Raw genomic sequence first — 18647 nt, forward strand, 5'->3', positions numbered from 1 at the left:
AAAAAAAAAAAAAAAAAAAAAAAAAAAAAAAAAAAAAAAGAATATAAGGTCTGGATAATGAAGAAGAGTGCTATGAAATGATGTTTTCTGGAAATGACATCGCTGTTACATTCATGAACAGCTGTGTAGTTACCTACACAAGTAGAGCTAATTAACACTCCACCATTGGCAGTTAATGGGGAATAACCATACCACTAATGCTCATATAAGTAAATCTAACTAAACTCAGAGGGCCACCAAAATGAAAATACAAAACAAAAGACATTAAAGTAGGAGGGGGACTTAGGAATAAGAAAGGGTGGGAAGGAATGGGAAGTGGGAAGGAATGCAAGGAAGTAATGGAGGGTAAAAATGGCCAACACACAAACATACATATTTGTTAGTTTTCAAAAGTTTATAAACAGATATAGAAAGACAAAAATGTCTGCCAATGATAGGCTAGGGTCAGATAGAAGGGGAGAAGGTCCTCCCCCTATTAGTGGACTAGAGGAGGAGCTGGGGGGGGAGAAGGGAGGGTGGGATTGGGAGACAAAGGAGGGGGCCACAGCAGGAATACACAGTGAATAAATGGTAATAAATAATAATTAATAAAAAATGCAAAAAGAAATTTTACCAAGAGTCAGAAAATAAAATGTAGTGGGTGGGAAGTTGCTAACCAGTCACTTAGGTACCCTAGACTTTTTATTTAGAAGGGTAATTTGTCAATCTGAAAATCATTGATTGATTTCCTTCTTGTCTTTCTAGTTTATCTGTAAAACTACCAAACTGTTATCAGCCATGGTAGTGCAGACCTTTAATCCCAGCACTCAGAAGGCAGGGGCAGGAGGATCTCTATGAATTTGGGGCCAACTTAGTCTATACAGTGAATCAAGACCAGTCAAGAGTACATAGTAAGATTCTGTTTCAAATAAAAAAAAAAAAGTCCACCTTTTGAAAAAGCATTTACCATGCTTATAGCTTTATTATAATTTTGTTTTTGATTCACTGAACAGCAAGCTTCATATAACATGACTAACATTTGACCTTGTTCACTCTAACTGTTGACTATCTGACATAAAAGTACATTCTCAATAAATTCATGCTAGTGCTGGAGATAGTTCAGCGGTAGAGCTCTTGTTTACCATACTGAAAGCCCTGTATTTGCTCCCCAGCAAGGAAAAGAAGAAATGAACTAAAACTAAATAAAAAGCAGAACTAGACCCCAGGTAACCTTTTAGGGGGAGGAAGGAGAAAGCGATCCTTAATTAAGAAGCTTGTCAGATATTTGGTGGTTCATACCTTTAATTCCAGCATTCTGAGGCAGAGAAAAGCCAGAGCTACATATGAGACCCTGTCTCAAAATCCAAAAACCAAACCAAGTATCAAAGAAGCTATTCACAATTGACAGCTCTCCTAGTGGAGAGTGAATGTCAGTTCTTGTCAAAAAAGTGACACTGGGTATATCAACTGCACTCCATGGCAGGCTACATGTTCAGGAGTAGTTGGCCAACAGAAATCAGACTCCATTTGTTTTGTTTTGTGTGTGTGTGTGGGGGGGGGGTATATTTAACTGAAAGAAGAATGAAGTTGGGTGGGTAGGAAGATCAAGAGGTTCTGGGAGGAGTTGGGGGAGGGCAAAGAATGCCAAAATATATTACAGGAAATTCCCAAATAATAAAAACAAAGCCAGGTGTGGTGATGCACGCCTTTAATCCCAGCACTCAGGGAAGCACAGGCAGGCAGATCCATGAGGTCAAGGCCGGCCTGATCTACAAAGTAAGTCCAGGACAGCCAAGTCTACAGAGAAGCCCTGTCTCAAAAAAAAACAACCAACCAACAACAGTTAAAATAAATAAAAAACATTAAAAGGGGAGGAGGAATTCTTGAAACTCAAGTTTTTGGCAAGCACAAGGCCCTGGGTTTGATCCCTAGCACCTGGAGGTGGTGGTGGTGGTGGTCCTCAATAGTAATTTAAAATGGCAAATAATCTGAACAGACATTTCTTCAAAGAACATACAAATGAACAAAATAAACATGACAAGATAAGCTAGCACAGATCAGAAACCACAGGAGGCAAGTTGAGGCAGGAGGATAACAAATTTACAGCCAACTTAGGCTATATATTAAGTTCCAGGCCAACCTGGGATACATACTAAAACCCTTGTCATGAGAGAGAGAGACAGAGAGAGACAGAGACAGAGACAGACAGACATGGGAAGGAACAATGACTTAAAGATCAGAGATTAGGAGGGCTGGGTATTGTGACACACATTCAAAGATAGCCAGAGCTATATAGTAAGATGATCTCCTAAGAAAAAGTATACTAGCATGCACACCAAGAAGCGCACAGCTGGGTGTGCTAGCACGTCTTTAATACTAGTTCTCAGGGAGGCAGAGGCAGGTGGCTCTTTGTGAGTTCAGTAACAGTCTAGTCTACAGAGTGAGTTCCAGGATGTCCTAAACTACACACAGAGAAACCCAGTCTCAAAAATTTAAACAAGAGTAGAGGTTTAACAAAGAATAATCAACATCTCTTGACAGCAGGGGAAAAACAAGAGAATCTGGGGAGGCCGGTGGACATTTCAGTTTCTGGGTTATTTAATTTATACTGAGTTTACTCTTCGGTGTTGGGTATAATCCCTATTACCAAAACCCTAACCAAACATCCTCTGAGAATATTTCTGTTTTACAAATTGGAATACACACCCATGAAAGAGAAGTTGTCTATCGAAACGTGACTTGGCTAATAGTACATTAGGCTTTGAAACTGTTCCAGCCACTCTAATCAACATAACAAAATTCAACTTCCAATACCTCTGTGGAAATAAAACTTACCAGATAGAAAGGGGAGCGAGGTGGTGGTGGGGGCTGGCGTCGAGGCCGGGGCCCACTGAACGAGGTAGCAGTGGGAAGGGGGCTGGGCGGACCAGAGCGCAAAGTCAGTATCTCAGGCTCATCCTTGAGAACAGGTAGCCGGTTTACCATGGTCACAGGCAAGGAAGTGGCACCAGATGCCGAAATAGGGGAAGACGCCTGGGAAGCTGGAGCCTGTGTTAAGGCTGGGGCCAGTGCTAAAGTCTGGGTGGCAGATGGACCCAGACTGGGCACAGGAACTGGGGCAGGGCTCAAGGTCAGTGTTTGCACTGAAGTTGGGACCAGAAGTGAAGCAGATGATGATGCTGGAGCCAAAGTCAGTGCGTGAGCTGGAGCTGGGCCCATTGGAGAACTTGGAGCCAGAGGGGTTGCTGGAGCCAGAGACAGTGTTTGAGTTGGAACCACTGGTCCTCCTGGTGCTAAAGACAGTGTCTGGGCTGATGTTGGTACCAGGGATGATGCTGGAGTCAATGACAATGTCTGCGTTGGAAAGGGCCCCTGAGGGCTCCCAGTTGCCAAAGAATGTGTTTGAGACGGAGACAATCCGCCAAGAGTGGGTGTTAAAGCTGGGGCTAGGGTCAACGTCTGAGTAGAAGCCAGGCTTGAGAGAGGTGATGAAACTGGAGTTGATACCATAGTTTGAGTTGATGATGGAGCCAACACAGGAATTGAAGCTGATAGCAGTGATGATGAGGATAAAGGAGCTCCTGGCATTGATGGTGGAGTCATGGCTGGAAGCTGAGTCTGTGATGGAGCCAGGACTGGAAGCGGAGCCAGAGGAGGAGGTTGAGAAGCGCCCAGGACTGCTGTCTGTGAAGCCGCCATAGGAGCCAGAGAGGTGGCTAAAGCCTGAGATGTAGACGGTGCTGGAGCCAGAAGAGAAGCCTGAGCTGGAACTGAACTTGGTGATACTGGGAAAGGACTGGTCAGAGCGGAAGCTGGCACCAGGACAGGTGAACATGCTGGGGCCACAGCTGAGTTCAATCCTGGAACATGTGAAGAGGTGGTAGCCAACAATAGAGAGTGACCAGATGTCTGAGGTGGGGACAGGGCTGGAGTAGTAGCCAAACCTAGAGCCAAGGCTGACACTGACGGGGAAACCCCAGCTGATGCCAAAGGTGGTCCAGTGGCTGCTGAGACAACAGCCAGTGCTGGGGTCACACTGGTCAAGAGAGCTGAACCTAAATCTGAAACAGGCAAGGGGGCTGTAATGGGGATGGTCAGTGGAGCAGATGCTGGGACAGGAAGTGTGTTAGGGACAGAGATGGGAAGTGAAGATGACACAGGGACTGAGACTGTAGAAGACACAGGACTAGCAAGAGGAGAAGAATTGTGAATTGTCATCGGAGAAGAGGCTGGCCCAGGGAGTGAGGATGGCATGTGCAGTGAAGAAGTGATGGTCATGGGAGCAGCTCCGGGTGCTGAAGCTGTGGAGAGATAAAGGACAAGTTAGCTTCATGAAGAATTATTTTTCTGCTCCTGATACTACCTGTCCCAACCTTTCTACTAACACATAAGCTTCACTAATTTTCCAGAAACCATTTGTCCCACACATGAAGTTAAAAATTTAGGAACAGGGTCACTTGGCCTATCCTTAAAGATTCTGACAAATGCATCTTAGTCAAGGCTTGGGAAGCATAGCAAATTAAGACAATATGCTAAAAAAAGAGATGCACTATGACTAAGAAACCTTTAGGGCAACCAATATATCTCCTTCATTTCTGATAAAAGTTTCTGGCCTCAGCCGTTATAAACTCACCACTGACTTCAGGCGAAGGACTGTGGACCAGCTTGAGGAGGGGTCTCATCAGAGTAGGTGTGGGTACAGGAGCACGAGTAGTACCCAGAGTAGGGGTGGTGAGACGACTAGGGGTTAATGTAGGACGTGACGACAAGACAGCTGGAAGCCCAGAACCTGAAGGCCGCGGTGCTGGTGCCAGTGGTGGAACAGGAGTCAGTCCATCCCGCGGGGCCTGTCTCACTACAATCTTCACCACGCCTGCATTGTTCACCATGGATGATGGCACTGCAAGAGGAAGCTACATTGAGAAGAAGGTAGAAAAGAAACACGAGACCTAGAGGATGGAAGAAGTCCAGGGGAAAGGAAAAGTGGCAGACAGATACTAAAGATATTGGCAGGAGAAATAACACTGAGGGAAGGCTAGACACACAGTAGGCCCAGGGCATGCCTGGAAGGACTAAGGCCAGGTAAGGGCTGAGTAAATACAAAGGCCAAGAGCCTCACCCTGGTTAGCAGCAAGCGGAAGGCTGAGGCCAGTGGGGGCAGGGGTGGTGCTGGGGGTCGAAGAAGGCAGCACAGAGACAGGGGTGGGGCCAGGGGTCGGGGCCACGGCCTGGATGAGGGCCACATGGGCAGGCTGGCTGATGAGGTGGTGCTGCCCCCCTGCTGACACCAGGTGCACTACATTCCCTGGGTTAATGGAAAAGAGAGAGAAAGAGAAAGAAAAAAGAAAGAAGCACCTATCAGCCTGAGGGCAGAGGCAAGATCAAGAGAGAGAATAGACAGGAAGTAACAGCTCTAGAATTGTCTTTCCTATTTTTAGCAAAGACCCCTTCCAACCATTCCATCTGGCCCTACCCACCTAAGCAAAGAAACAGAAACATCAAGGCTGACATCTAAAAAGAGTCACACAAACAAAGAGGACAGAATAAAGAGGAAAAAGGCAGGACAGGGGGTGGGTTTTACCTACTTTGCAGCGGGCGGGGCTGCCCCACAGCAAGCTGGCGCACCTGGGCACCAGTCAAAGTCAGTTTGTTGCCCTGGATTTGGAAGGTGAGAGGTTTGCTTCCCCCAGCACTAGTCACTGGACGTTGTGCTAGGGAAGCCAGCTGCCCAATGCTGACCACTTCTCCAGCTACAAACAAAGAAAGCCTTATGTACACAGGGTTCATGCTGTACAAAACCATATCTCAGACCCCCACAAAGCACATCTCTCTTGAACTTTCCGTAATTTGCCATGGTCAACAAACTAAGCCTCTACTGAGCCCTTTTGTGCCCAATGCTATTTCTTCATGATCTCCTTTACAGTCTCCAAAGGCCTGCTACCAGACAACCACAACCTCTTGCTCTGTACCACCCTTTTACCCTCATTTATTTCTTTCAAAAAAACTTTTGCCATCTAGGAGACTGAATTCAGGTCTTTACACATGCTGGGTAAGTAATTTACCACTGGGTTACACCACCAACCTATGGATCACCTTTCCAACAGAATAAACTGAATTACTTGAGGTCTCTTAATTATGATTTACCATTATTGAGCAAAACACCTAATGTGAAGGAGCTGCCTTGAACTTTACGTTCTCCTTCTCCTCTTTCCCTACAGCTCTCTAGCATGTAGCTTTTTTATCTGAAGAACCTCATCACATAGCCCTGATAACTTACAAGGCAGACGAGCCTGCATTTCGGGAGATAAGATGAGGCGTTGTGGTGTAGAATTCGGAGCTGGCACTGCTGTAGTGGTGACAGTTGCTATGGTGGTGGAGGTGGTGGTAGCAGCAACGGGAGAGAAAGTGTAGCCTGGTGGCACTGTGAGGGGTTTCAACAGGCTGGAGGAACCTGGAGGTGGAGCTGGGCTCAGGCGAACTGGGGCAGGTGGGGCTGGCTTCAGTGACAGGGTTGGTGTGGGAGGCCGTGAGGTCCCACTCATGACTCCCATGGGGGATGGCAACACTGCAGATACAAACATCTGTCAGATACATCTTGACAAACGCCTTACCTGGGCTGCAAAAGCCTCCATATTAGCATTCTTTCTAGCCTATTGAACAGTATGCTCCCTAATCTTTGTAATTTCACTACTTCATACCCAGAAGAAACCCCATTACACTTGGTTTCCTTTTAACTCACCCTGGGGGAGAGGACCAGTATTTGGCTGCAAAGGAGACAGAAGAACAGGTCCAGGTGGCCGGGATACAGGAACAACTGGCGTTCCAGTAGGCGAAGCTGACACCATGAGTGGTGCTGGCAACACTGGAGGAACTGGACCAAGAGTAGGCTGGACTGAGACCTCAGGACCTGGAGGGGGGCGGACTGGGACAGGGCCAATGGGGGCCCTTGGGCTGTTCACCACCACTACTGTACGGCCTTCTTGCTTGGGCACTGGCTGCAGCATCCTATGAAGAAAAACCGAAGGGTTAAATAGACACAGAAAGAGAATAACAAAAGAAATTAAGACAAGGTAGAAAAACTATTAAGTGAAAAGAAGAAACTATCAGAGGTAACCAGAAAGCACCAATTAAAAGAGAACAGAAATATCAGCAACACAGGCATCGCTCGCAGAGCTCTTCCGGTCATTTTGCTTCCCCAAGCCCTACACAGCAAGCACTCTGACGCAACCAGAATAGACTAACCTAGCTTACCAGTCTTTCTATTCTAATTCTTCCATTTATTTCAAGAAATTCATTCCTCTATTCCTTAACGCACATACCTGTTGACCTTCATCTTCACTGGCTTGGGTCGAGGTGGGGGATCAGGAGCAGTAGCTATCTCTAACAGTATGCGGCGGGAAAGACGGTGACGGGGCAGAAACGTATCAGCCTCATATCGAGAGACTCGACCCTCCAGGCCAATAAGATCAAACCGACCCATGTCAATTCGCTGCCATAAGAAGAAACAAAACATGCTATCAATGGAACTATTTTGGAAACAATATTTTGGATATGACACCAAAAGTAAAAGTAACAAAAGAAACTGACAAACCAGACGCAAAAATTTTAAATAATGTGTGTGGAAGGACAAGAGAGTAAAAAGGTAACTCCAGAGAGCGGGACAAGGACATCACATGCCCGACAAGAGGTTAATTTCCAAACTATATAAAAAAAATAAATAAATTACAGCTTAATGACAAACAACTAGCTTAAAAACAACCAGCAATGTCTTGGATATACACACATTCCCTTCTAAGACATGTAAATGATCAATAAGCACATGACAAGATACAAATCAAAACTACAATTAAGTATCACACATTAATGTAGCCAGTATAAAAAAAATAAAAACAAAAAACCTTTGGGAAAAGATGTGACTAGAACACTGTAACACTGCTGGTAGATATGTAAAATATATAGCAGCAACTATGGATAAACAAGGCAGCTCCTCAGAACATTAGAAGTAGAATTACCACATGATCTACACACTTGATTTCTGAGAACAGACTCAAAATAGAAAGCAGGGACTCAGACTATCTGTACATTTATAGCAGCATTATTCATAAAAGCTGAGGGGAAGGCTGGGTATGGCGGTGCATGCCTGTAACCCCAGCTATTGAGAGGCTGAAAGATCCTGGGTTTAAAGGATGACCTGTACACAGCCATACCCTGTCTCAAACAAATTTAAAAAATAAATTCATTCATTCAAAAGGTAGAAATAAGACATATGGTCACCGAGAGATTAACTAACTAAATAAATAAAAAAAAATATAGTACTAGCCACACAGCGAAATACTATTTAGTCTTAAGAAACTGTCTGAGAAGAGCATCTGGAGCCCTGTTTGCCTTTGGCTTCTCCAACAAAAACTCTCACCTGGAATTCCTTGATTTCCACCCTGCTGGCCAGCCCTACAAAAACTCCCAGGCTGCCAGCCCCCACAGTGAGCCAATTCTTCAAAGTCAAAGTAAGGCTAGCATATTTTCTGGAAGAGAAGTGAGGAAGTGAAGTGGACAAAATTGTGGGCCTGGTTAAGTCCTTTCAGGTGCCCTCCCCTAAATAGGAACAGCTGATTAGTGTGGAAAGGAATCCTATACCAAATGGCCATGTAACGGGAAAGCACTTAATTCCACTGCAAGGAATGTTAATGTCCTATCTTGGAAATTTGCCAATCCTAGCCTCTAAGCTACAAGTGAAAATCAAGCTTTCTTTTGCTATTTACTTTCCAGTGGAAAAAAGAGGGAATACGGGAAAGGATGGGCCAGGAAGAATTCCAGGTTTCTTAGTTGTCAGTCTCAAGAAACACTACTTACATGTATGATGGGTACAAGAAGCTCAGCTATTGTCAAGGTTTATATTCCCCACTGACTCTATGATTCTGCCAAGTCTCAGAAATAAGTCTGCTATTTTCACACAGTGGTTTACTCTGAACTAGGGATTGATTTTTCTGCCTACCCTATTTCCTAGGCTATTTGTAAATGTGAAAGCCAAATCACTTTGATGATGGAGATCAGACTCCACACCCTTTCTGGATTTCAAGAAAAAAGGAAGAGCACTACCAAGGAGCTACATCCCTCCCTAGCATTTACCTAGCTGACATTTGATAACACAAATACATGTTAAGAAAGTGTTTTGTGGTGTCCTTTTCTCTATACTCTTGTCAACCACAGCCCCTTTTTTTGTTTGTTTGGTTTCTGTTGTTTTTCAAGACAGGGTTTCTCTGTGTAGGCCTGGCTGTCATGGAATTCCATCTGCAGACCATGCTGACCTCAAACTCAGAGATCCACCTGCCTCTGCCTCCCAAGTGCTGAGATTAAAGGCATGTGCCACCAAACCCAGCTAACCATAGCTTCTTAATGATCAAGCTCTTTTATTTGGGGAAGTGTTACATGTAAAGTTACTAAACGGTGGAATTAAAAACTATGCTACTAGGATCTGACTGATCAAAGTACTCCCACTTTTTATTTGTCTTTATTTTAGAGACAGGGTTTTCTGTGTAGCCTTAACTGTCCTGGACTTGCTTTGTAAACAAAGCTGGCCTCAAATTCAGAGATCCACCTGCCTCTGCCTCTGGGATTACAGGCGTGCACAAGCATAATGGGCTTATCCCCACTTTTTTTGTTTTTCCGAGACAGGATTTCACTGTGTAGCCCTTGATGTCCCGGAACTCACTCTGTAGACAAGGATGGCCTCAAATTCATGGAGATCTGCCTGCCTCTGCCTCCTGAGCGCTGGGATTAAAGGTGTGCGCCACTGCCACCGCCAACACCACCACCACCATCATCACCAAACAGGTAAAAATTACCCCATTTTTTTTTTTTTTTTTTTTTTTTGTATTGGCAGCAGGGTCTCAATCACACTGGAGGGCTACGTTAAAACTATAGTTGAGGATCAGCTTGAATTTTTGATCCTTTTAAAAACCCTCACACTTCACAAATGTACAACACATTCAGCTGATATGGTGATGGAAATTAAACTCAGAGCTTTGTGCATTCTAAGAAAGAATTCTAACTGAGCAACATATCCCTGGCCTCTTTTTAAGAAGTTATATTAACTTTAAAAATCAGTTAAGGGAGGATTTTTTTTTAACATGCCACAGTGTTGATACGAGAAGTACTTTATGATTCCATTTTATCAAGTACTCAGAATAGTAACATAATAGAATGGTAAATGTCAGGGGGTAGGGAAAAAAGGAACAGACAGTTCAACAGGTACAATTTTTCAGCTTAAAAAAATAAAAGCAGTTCTAAAGATGGATGATGGAGATGAATGACTACAAAACATAAATGTCCTTGATGTCACTGAAATGTAAACTTAAAATTGGTTAAAATAATTTTATTGAATGTATTTCATCAAAATTACAAAACAGGGTATTCAGGTGTAAAGGGACATGCCTGTAATTCTAGCACTTAGAAGGTGGAGGCAGGCAGAATAGGAGAAGCTTGAGGCTATCCTGGAATAGAGAGATACCATCTCAAAAAGGCAAGAAAGATCTGGGTCTGGTGGTATATACCTTTGTCTCAGTATTTGGGAGACAGAGGCAGGAAGATGTCTTTAAATTTGATGCAATTGTGGTCTATCTATATAGTGAGTTCCAAACCAACGAGACATAGTAAGCTACATACATTTGTAGCAAGCTACAGAAATAGTACTAAGTTGATAAAATACGGAAATAGTAAATGTGCAAAAACATCAGACCTTAAAGAAGAGGCAGAATGTTTGGATAAGAAACCACTAACCTTAGGGGCAACTACATACCTGAAGTGGGTGGATATCAGTGGCCCTTAGCACCAGAGAGGCGGTACTAAAGCAGATGCCTGGGGTGATGAATGGGGAGGTAACAGGTCGAGGGTCAAATAGATTTGGATGATTACAGACTTTCCGCAACTGCATCAAAATGTTGATGACACTCATAAAGTGGCCTGTAGCTAGTGTCTCCTTAGTTCTGGGGAGAGAGAAAAAATAAATAAGGGACATTCTGACAGTTACCTGTATGCTAACCCAGAGTACCAACGTCTATTCTCAGTCCTTCCTTACGTGGTCTGTGCCATGAAGTCATCATAGAGACAGCGTTGACGCTTAGAAAGTCGGCATCGGATAACATGTTCATATTTTTTGGGCATCTGCTTCTCAACATCCACCTTAACTCGGCGCAGCAAAAAAGGTCGCAGAACCTGAAAGCAAATAAGCAGGTGCTAACAGAGTGGGTGCTAAGCTCACCAAAGTCTATCTACTAGATAGACTATATTTGGGTCTTGGCCCCAAAATAGGCAGTATACTGGTTTATTACATCAGCAAACAGTCATCAGGCATACCAGATACCAATTACACAAAGATGCAAACTCTCCTCTCACTGTTCATGGAAAAGACAAACACAAAGATATTTATACCACCACATACAAAGACGCACCTTGAGCAGACTAACTTTGAAAGAGAGATATCTTAAATTTCATTTGGAGAAATGACCATCTGTTACAGTACTAAAAAATGAAGCCAGGCCTGAAAGCCTATTTGACTATAATTCCAGCCACTTTAGAATAGTGAAGCATGCAACTTGCTTGGACCCAGGAAAGCAGGACCAACCTCAGCAATACTGATCCATACCAAAGGAATAAATAAGTAAATAAAATAAACAAACAAACCAGGAGAGAAGCCGAGTAGAGCTTATGACTCTGTCCTAGTGTATAGTGAAAGAGAAAGTATCCTTTTTGTTGTTGTTTTTGAGACAGTGTTTCTCTGTGTATGAGTACTGTCTTGGAACTCCCTCTGTAGACCAGGCTGGCCTCACACTCAAAAGAGATCTGTCTGCCTCTGCCTCCCTGAGTGCTGAGATTAGATGCCTACACTGCCAACACCTGGTATGAGGAGTGAGGGAGTAGTTTTAACATGTCTGAAGGCCCTGGATTCAACTGCCAGTAATTTAAAAAAAAAAAAAAAAAAAGGTCCTTTGCAATCTAGAATTCCAGAGCCAGAGGCAAATAAATCTGTAATCACAGGATTAAAAAAAAAAAAATCTAACAGCAGAGGCATATCCATCTCTGAGCTCAAGACCAACCTGTTTTATATATCAAGATCCAGGACAGCCAAGGTTATGTAGAGACTGTTCAAAAACAAAAACAAATCTCATAGGACATAATCTTCAGTACCAATAAAAGAGAATTAAAACAAAATGTAGTTATTAATACTTCCTGTTTTTGCAGGGCATGGTGGTACAAGCCTTTAATCCCAGCACATGGGAGGCAGGGGCAGATGGATAGATCTGAGTTCAAGGCCAGCCTGGTCTATAGAGTGAGTTCCAGTACATCCAGGGTACATACTGAAACCCTGTCTAGAAAAACCAAAAGAAAAGAAGGGGGGACAGGAAGGGGTTCAGAATGTTTAAACCTAACTGCTGAAAAAAATGGAAGAGCAGAGAAAACCCCTCCCCCTCTCTACAAAAGAAAGAGCCAAGAGATACAGCTCAGTAATAAAGTACTTACTTACTTGTATGTGCAATAAGGCCCTAGATTTAATTTCTAGTACCACAAAAGGGTACACATGCCTTTAATTTCAGTGCTCACAAGGCAGAGCAGAAGGATCTCTGTGAATTCAAGGCCAGCCTGCCTGGTCTACATATGGAGTTCTAAGATAGCCAGAGCTACAAGGAGAGACCCTATCTCAAAACAAACAAACAACAACAACAAAACCACATTAAACAAGTCAAGATTGGGGCTAGAGATAGCTCTGTGGTTGAGATCATTACACTGGTTGCTCGTACAGAAAACCTGGGTTCAATTCCCAACATCACATGATGGTTTACAACCATCCATAACTTCATCTCCATAGTATTCACACTCTTCTTCCTTGAACACTAGGCATACTGTGTGATACACATAACATATGCAGGAAAAAAATACTATACAATAAAAATAAAAAACCTAAATGAATTTTTCCAGATAAAGAGATATCATCGCACATTATCAAGACCCAATGAAAATCAGGGGAAAACATTCCAGCTATAGAAAACTAAGAATGACTAAGGCAAGCCTGTTAAGCTTGGCAATAGTTGACAACTATTTAACCTAGCACTGACTTCACCTCTAAACATTTACTAGGTATTATCCTTAACTTTTACTTCAGTTTATACAGGCCCTACCTTGTGGAGACGTTTGACTAGTCCTTCATTATATTCTTGGCTTCCCTCAATCATGCCAGTTAGAGGGTTAGAGAACCATTCCTTGAACTCTCGATGAGACTGGAAGACATGTGGCATCAAAAAATGCATCAAAGACCACAGCTCCATGAGGCTATTCTGCAAGGGAGTTCCTGTTAGGAGCAGGCGCCTCTGGCTGCAAAAAGTGAAGGAATTAGAATGATAGTCAGGAAAATTCCAACTTTCTAAGCATCCTTAATGTAGGTAACCCAGGCAGGCAACCCTTCATGGACAAGACAACTCTCCCATGAATCTGTATATTCATCTTTACCTGTTGAAGTTGAGCAGTGACTGCCACCGTTGGGACTTGAAATTCTTGATGTTCTGAGCTTCATCCAGGATGAGATAACGCCAGTTCTTACGACGAAAAGCCTGGTGATCCTGAAGTACCAGCTTGTAAGATGTGATACACACATGGAAAGCATTGGGCTTTGTCCAGCCCTAAGAGGTCAAACAGAAAGCAGCTTATAATGAGATAAGAAAGAGAAAGAGAAAGAAAGGCAGAGAGAGAGAGAGAGAGAGAGAGAGAAAGAAAGAAAGAAAGAGAAAGAGAGAAAGAAAGACAGACAGACAGACAGACACAAAAAAGCACAAGGGGAATGGGAAGACATGTTAAAAGTACTCAAGGACAGAATCAGGTTGGAGAAATGAAACAGTACCAGCAAGAGAATGGAGCAACTAGAAAATGAGGCAAAGCAATTCAAGTGAGGAAAGGATCTAAAACAAGGACACATAAATAAGGGAAGGGACCACATGGAAGATCAAACCTGCCGCTTGAGCTTCCTTTCTTTCTGAGCTCCATAGTAAGTGAGGATTTTAAAACTGGGGCACCAACGTTTCAACTCCATCTCCCAGTTCAACATCACGCTGGTGGGTACAATGATTAAATGGGGACCCCAGTTACCTGTTCAGCAAAAGAAAAGACAAAGACTGTAAAGCTCACAGCTCTTAAATAGCACCCTGACTAGCATCATTCTGATGCTGCTTAAGACCTCAGCACCTATGTCCTTTACATAGACACTGACTAGACTCCATGAGGCTACAAAGACAGCAGTAAAAGAACAAGTATTTCACTTTCCTGTAGGTGAAATCACCACTAAACAAGCTGCCCTCACTAATTAACCATGAGGCCCCAAGAGTCTACCTTTCTCACAGGCCAAGTGAGCAAGCAAGGAGATGGTCTGGATTGTCTTCCCCAATCCCATCTCATCTGCAAGAATGCCATTCAGCTTCTTCTCATACATAGTAACCAGCCAGTCAAGGCCAATGTGTTGGTATTCTCGGAGCTGGCCCCGAAGGAGCAGTGGAATAGGTGTCTTCACCTAATAGAAAGGGAGTTATCACAAATGGTGGAAATGAGGCACATGTTAGCAGAAAACAGAAAGTTAAGATATGAGAAAGAATTGTGGCCTGTGGGTACCTGGGTAGTGGCCAAAGTATAACCCTTGGGCTGGAGACTCTCCGCTGCGGCAGCAATGTCAGTGATCTCTTTCTTGGGCCCTAGAGTGGTGGGGCCTGGGGTGGGCGGGCCACTGCCCCCATCGACCTCACTCCTTTCATCATCCCGGGCAAGTAAGTATTCTACGCCAAAGTCATCATCATCACCCTCATCTTCTTCCTGTTCTTCATCTGCTTGGCTCTGTGACTGAGCATCCTCAGACTCATCAGATTCAGATTCTTCTGACTGTGAACTCCCACTCATTTCTTCCTCTGAATGTTCATCTTCCTCATCCTCACTTCGCTCCTCAGCAGAATCTAAATCAAAACACCAAAGCTCAGTAAACTGTTCCTCTAACACCAGCCCTCTACAGTTGCCCTCTGAACCACATATTTACCTGACTGACTGCTACTATCTTCTTGAGCCACCTCTTCATCTTCTCTCGTTTCCTCTAGTTCACAGTCAGAACTATTGGCTTCAACCTCATCTTCATCTCCACTATTCCCAGAGCCTGGAGCAGAGGCATCATAGGCATAGGCTCCTGCATACTGTTGCAGCAGCTCCTCCATAGAAAGCTCACCTGATAGCGAAAAGAGAAGCAAAAACATTTGGTTCCTTTTAGAGGATGAAAAAACAGATATTTGGGGCTGGAGAGATGGCCCAGTGGTTAAGAGTACTGCTTGATCTTCCAGAGGTCCTGAGTTCAATTCCCAGCAACCACATGGTGGCTCACAACCATTTATAATGAGATCTGGTGCACTCTTATGGTATATGGAGGTGTACATGCAAACAGAGCACACATACACATAAAAATAAGTATTAAAGAAAGAAAATCAGGTATTTTAGTGGTATTGGTTTTTTTCACCTTGGCTCAAACTCCCAGGTCTATGACAGACTACAGAGTTTATTAGCATGAGCTAATAAAACCAATCATTATACCAGCCATAGTAGGGTGGTGCTCCCCCACCTTTCCTCACTGCTGGTTACTTATTATCTCTTAGTAGCACACAGACCAAATATTAATTACTCAGAAACATGTCTCTATACAAGTGGGCAATGGGTCTGGAGACATGGTTCAGGGGTAAAGAACATGGGCTGTTCTTCAAAAACTCATGAGTTCAATTCCCAGCAACCACATGATGGCTCACAACCATCTATAGTGAGAACTGGTACCCTCTTCTGGCCTGCAGGAATACATGCAGATGGAACACTGAATAATAAATTTATGCTGCTCTGTTCTGCAGATGCTCAATCTCCTTTCAAGGGTGTCTGATCTCGTAACTATAATGTTTTTTCAAGGTAGCCTGTTGCTCTCTAATCTTCTCTCAAAAGTTTCAATCCTATTCAGGTGTTTCTCTCCTTCTGAAGGCCTCATTGATTTTTTCAGACAGAGTCAGCAACCATGGGCTCTCTAGACTGAGCTCAAGCCCTCAGTCTGCAGCATTCTCACTCTCTGAACCTGCCATTATCTCCTGAGCCACTGAACCATCCTTTGAAACTTCAGGTCAAGTATTACTAATACCCTGCTACAGTGGCTCTTCCTTCAATTGAGCTCTCAGACCAATTAGTTCAAACTCCTACCATAACCACACAACTTTCTATTTATAAGTGCCTTTCATTTATAAATCTTTTTGCTGTTATACCTGAGTTACTTGAGAAACATACATAATAATCAATAACTTAGCTGGAGATAAAAATATGTGATTTATTGTCTATACACCAATTTTCTGCACAGCAAACAGCAAGCAGATTTTCAGTAAATTATCTGGTAAATGTCACCTTCTCGAGCCAATTCGCGCAGTTCCATGGCATGATCCACCTCCCCTTCTAACTGCTCCTCAGCTGCTATGGTGTCCTCTTCATCCTCTGCTACAAAAAGAGAATTAAGTTTCCACTGGTGAGCCCATAAAAGGATAGTTTCAAAACCATGGTCACACACAGTCCTGGTTAAAATCTCAGTGAAAAATAAATAAAGACATAAACATAGAAAAGGGATTAGTAGGGAAGATGGAGGGTTGACAGAGGTAGAAGATGAGAGAAACCAAAATGCATTTTATATATGCATGAAAATGTGAAAGAAAAATACAATTAATTAAATGAGAGAGAAGGGCATGGTTGGCACATGTCTTTAATCCCAGCACTTGGGAAGCAGAGATAAATGTATCTTTGTAAGCTCAAGGCCAGCCTGGTCTACACAATGAGTTCCAGGACAGTCATGGATACATAACAGACCCTGTCTCAAGAAAACAAACAAAACAAAAATGAAAATGAGAAAACAGGTCAGACCTTCATCTTCATTAGCAGTAAACTCCTCATCATCTTCATCTGGATGCCAACGCTGTTTACTACATTGTGTGATGGAGGAAGGTGGAGGGTTTACCTGTGTGGAAAAGGGTAAAAAGTGGAAAAACTTAACATTTGAGCACAAAGCTGAAAGTTGGGTGTTGTGGCAAAAGCCTTTAATCCTAGCACTGAGGAGGCAGAGGCAACTCAAGATCAGCCTGATCTACACAGTGAATTCCAGGACTGCCAGAGAGTCAAAAATCAACAGCAAGAAACAAAAAAACAACACTGGACACAGTGGTGCATGCTTTTAACCCCTGAACTTGAGGGGGGAGACTGAGGCAGGGGATCTCTCTGAGTTTGAGGCCAGACTGGTCTACAAAGTCAGTTCCAGTACAGCCAGACCTACACAGAGAAAGCCTGTCTCAAAAACCAAACAAGAAAGCTGAAAGGCACAGAGTTGAAGACCAGAAAAGTATCATTGTTCCCTTGAGTAACAGCTGCCACTGGTATAGTATCAGGGCAAGGATGTAATCAAGGATTTTCTCTCAGCACCAGCTACCAAATCCCGACCCACTGACTAAGGGAGGACCTGTGAAAAGTGCTAGAAAATAAATAAGGGGGACCAAATATGGTGGTTCACACCCTTAATCCAAGCAAGTCTAGAGATAGAGCTCTTTGTGGCCACCCTGGTCCACACAATGTGTTCCAAGCCAGCCAAGAATACATAGTGAGTCCCTCTCTCAGAAACAAAAGAGCCAAAAAAAAAAAAAAGAAGAGGGGGGGGGTTTGACACACCACAGAAATGGCTACGTAGTCACCAGCAAGCCCGATAACCAAGGCTCAATCCATGTCACAAAATTGTTCTCTGACCTCCATATGTAGACCCACACAGATACAATTCTAATATATATATTTTTTTCAGGTCAATGCAGTCTACATGAGTGCCAGGCCAGCCAGGACTACATAACAAGACCCTGCCTCAAAAACCAACAAATAAATAATTAAAAGTGATGGCTTATGAGTTAAAAACACTGTTGCCCTTCCAGAAGACCCAAGTTTAATTCCTAGCACCTTTATCAAGTGGCTCAAAACCATCTGTAACACTATGTCCAATTGATCTGAAGACTCTAACCTCTGCTGACATCTGCATTCACATTTGCATATCCAAACAGACACACAAAGCTACACATTAACTACAAATATAAGAGCACATAAAAAATTTTTTAAGTAAAAATAATAGCAATAAAAAAGAACCTTAATGTGTATACATACAGATCACTGGTTCAAAGGGTCAAAAGATTTTTTTTTAAAAGGCAAGGTCTCATTATGTACCTGTTACTGTTTTGAAATTTATTGTACAGACCAAGCTGGCCTCTGAGATCCACCTGCTGCTGCCTGCGTGCTGGGATAAAGGTATACGATACTACCCAAGCTCCAAAAGTTTAAGATGACCATCACAACTCCCCAATTTAGATCACATAACTTACATGTGTGTGTACATATATATTGGTATGTTTATGCATGCTTGTGGAAACCAGCTCATTGTCTGGTGTCTTCCTCAATTACTCTTCATTGAACTTGGAGCCCACTGATTCAGCTAGATAAGCAAGCCTTAAATATGCTCCTATCTCTGTCTCTTAATGCTGAGATTACTGGAACAGAACACTGCACATGCCTTTTTTAAGTAGGAGACAGGGATTGAACTCAAGTACTTT

At 43.2% G+C, this 18647-nt stretch overlaps 1 protein-coding gene and 1 non-coding gene across 5 annotated transcripts in view; both read right to left on the reverse strand.

Moving 5' to 3' along the window:
- Srcap (Snf2 related CREBBP activator protein) overlaps window positions 1-18647 on the reverse strand; it is a 49864-nt gene that overhangs the window by 15181 nt on the left and 16036 nt on the right. For 2 of the 4 annotated variants that reach the window (XM_055627580.1, XM_055627582.1), the window contains exons 9-25: window positions 16933-17026; window positions 16426-16515; window positions 15044-15226; window positions 14629-14963; window positions 14353-14530; window positions 13976-14112; window positions 13480-13649; window positions 13152-13344; window positions 11054-11190; window positions 10775-10961; window positions 7299-7468; window positions 6719-6984; window positions 6257-6544; window positions 5565-5729; window positions 5099-5284; window positions 4613-4879; window positions 2815-4280 (exon numbers count right to left, since the gene is read on the reverse strand). In XM_055627580.1, the coding sequence (XP_055483555.1) occupies window positions 2815-4280; window positions 4613-4879; window positions 5099-5284; window positions 5565-5729; window positions 6257-6544; window positions 6719-6984; window positions 7299-7468; window positions 10775-10961; window positions 11054-11190; window positions 13152-13344; window positions 13480-13649; window positions 13976-14112; window positions 14353-14530; window positions 14629-14963; window positions 15044-15226; window positions 16426-16515; window positions 16933-17026 (4512 nt within the window). The remainder of the gene's footprint in view (window positions 1-2814; window positions 4281-4612; window positions 4880-5098; window positions 5285-5564; window positions 5730-6256; window positions 6545-6718; window positions 6985-7298; window positions 7469-10774; window positions 10962-11053; window positions 11191-13151; window positions 13345-13479; window positions 13650-13975; window positions 14113-14352; window positions 14531-14628; window positions 14964-15043; window positions 15227-16425; window positions 16516-16932; window positions 17027-18647) is intronic. The other 2 variants (XM_055627581.1, XM_055627583.1) reach the window with 2 other exon arrangements.
- Window positions 17409-17537, reverse strand: LOC129691550 (small nucleolar RNA SNORA30/SNORA37 family). Its single transcript, XR_008722485.1, has one exon. It is a non-coding gene; the product is annotated as a small nucleolar RNA SNORA30/SNORA37 family (small nucleolar RNA).

The sequence above is a fragment of the Psammomys obesus genome, unplaced genomic scaffold, assembly GCF_907164565.1.
Source record: "Psammomys obesus unplaced genomic scaffold, mPsaObe1.curated_primary_1811, whole genome shotgun sequence".
Classification (NCBI taxonomy): Eukaryota; Metazoa; Chordata; class Mammalia; order Rodentia; family Muridae; genus Psammomys; species Psammomys obesus.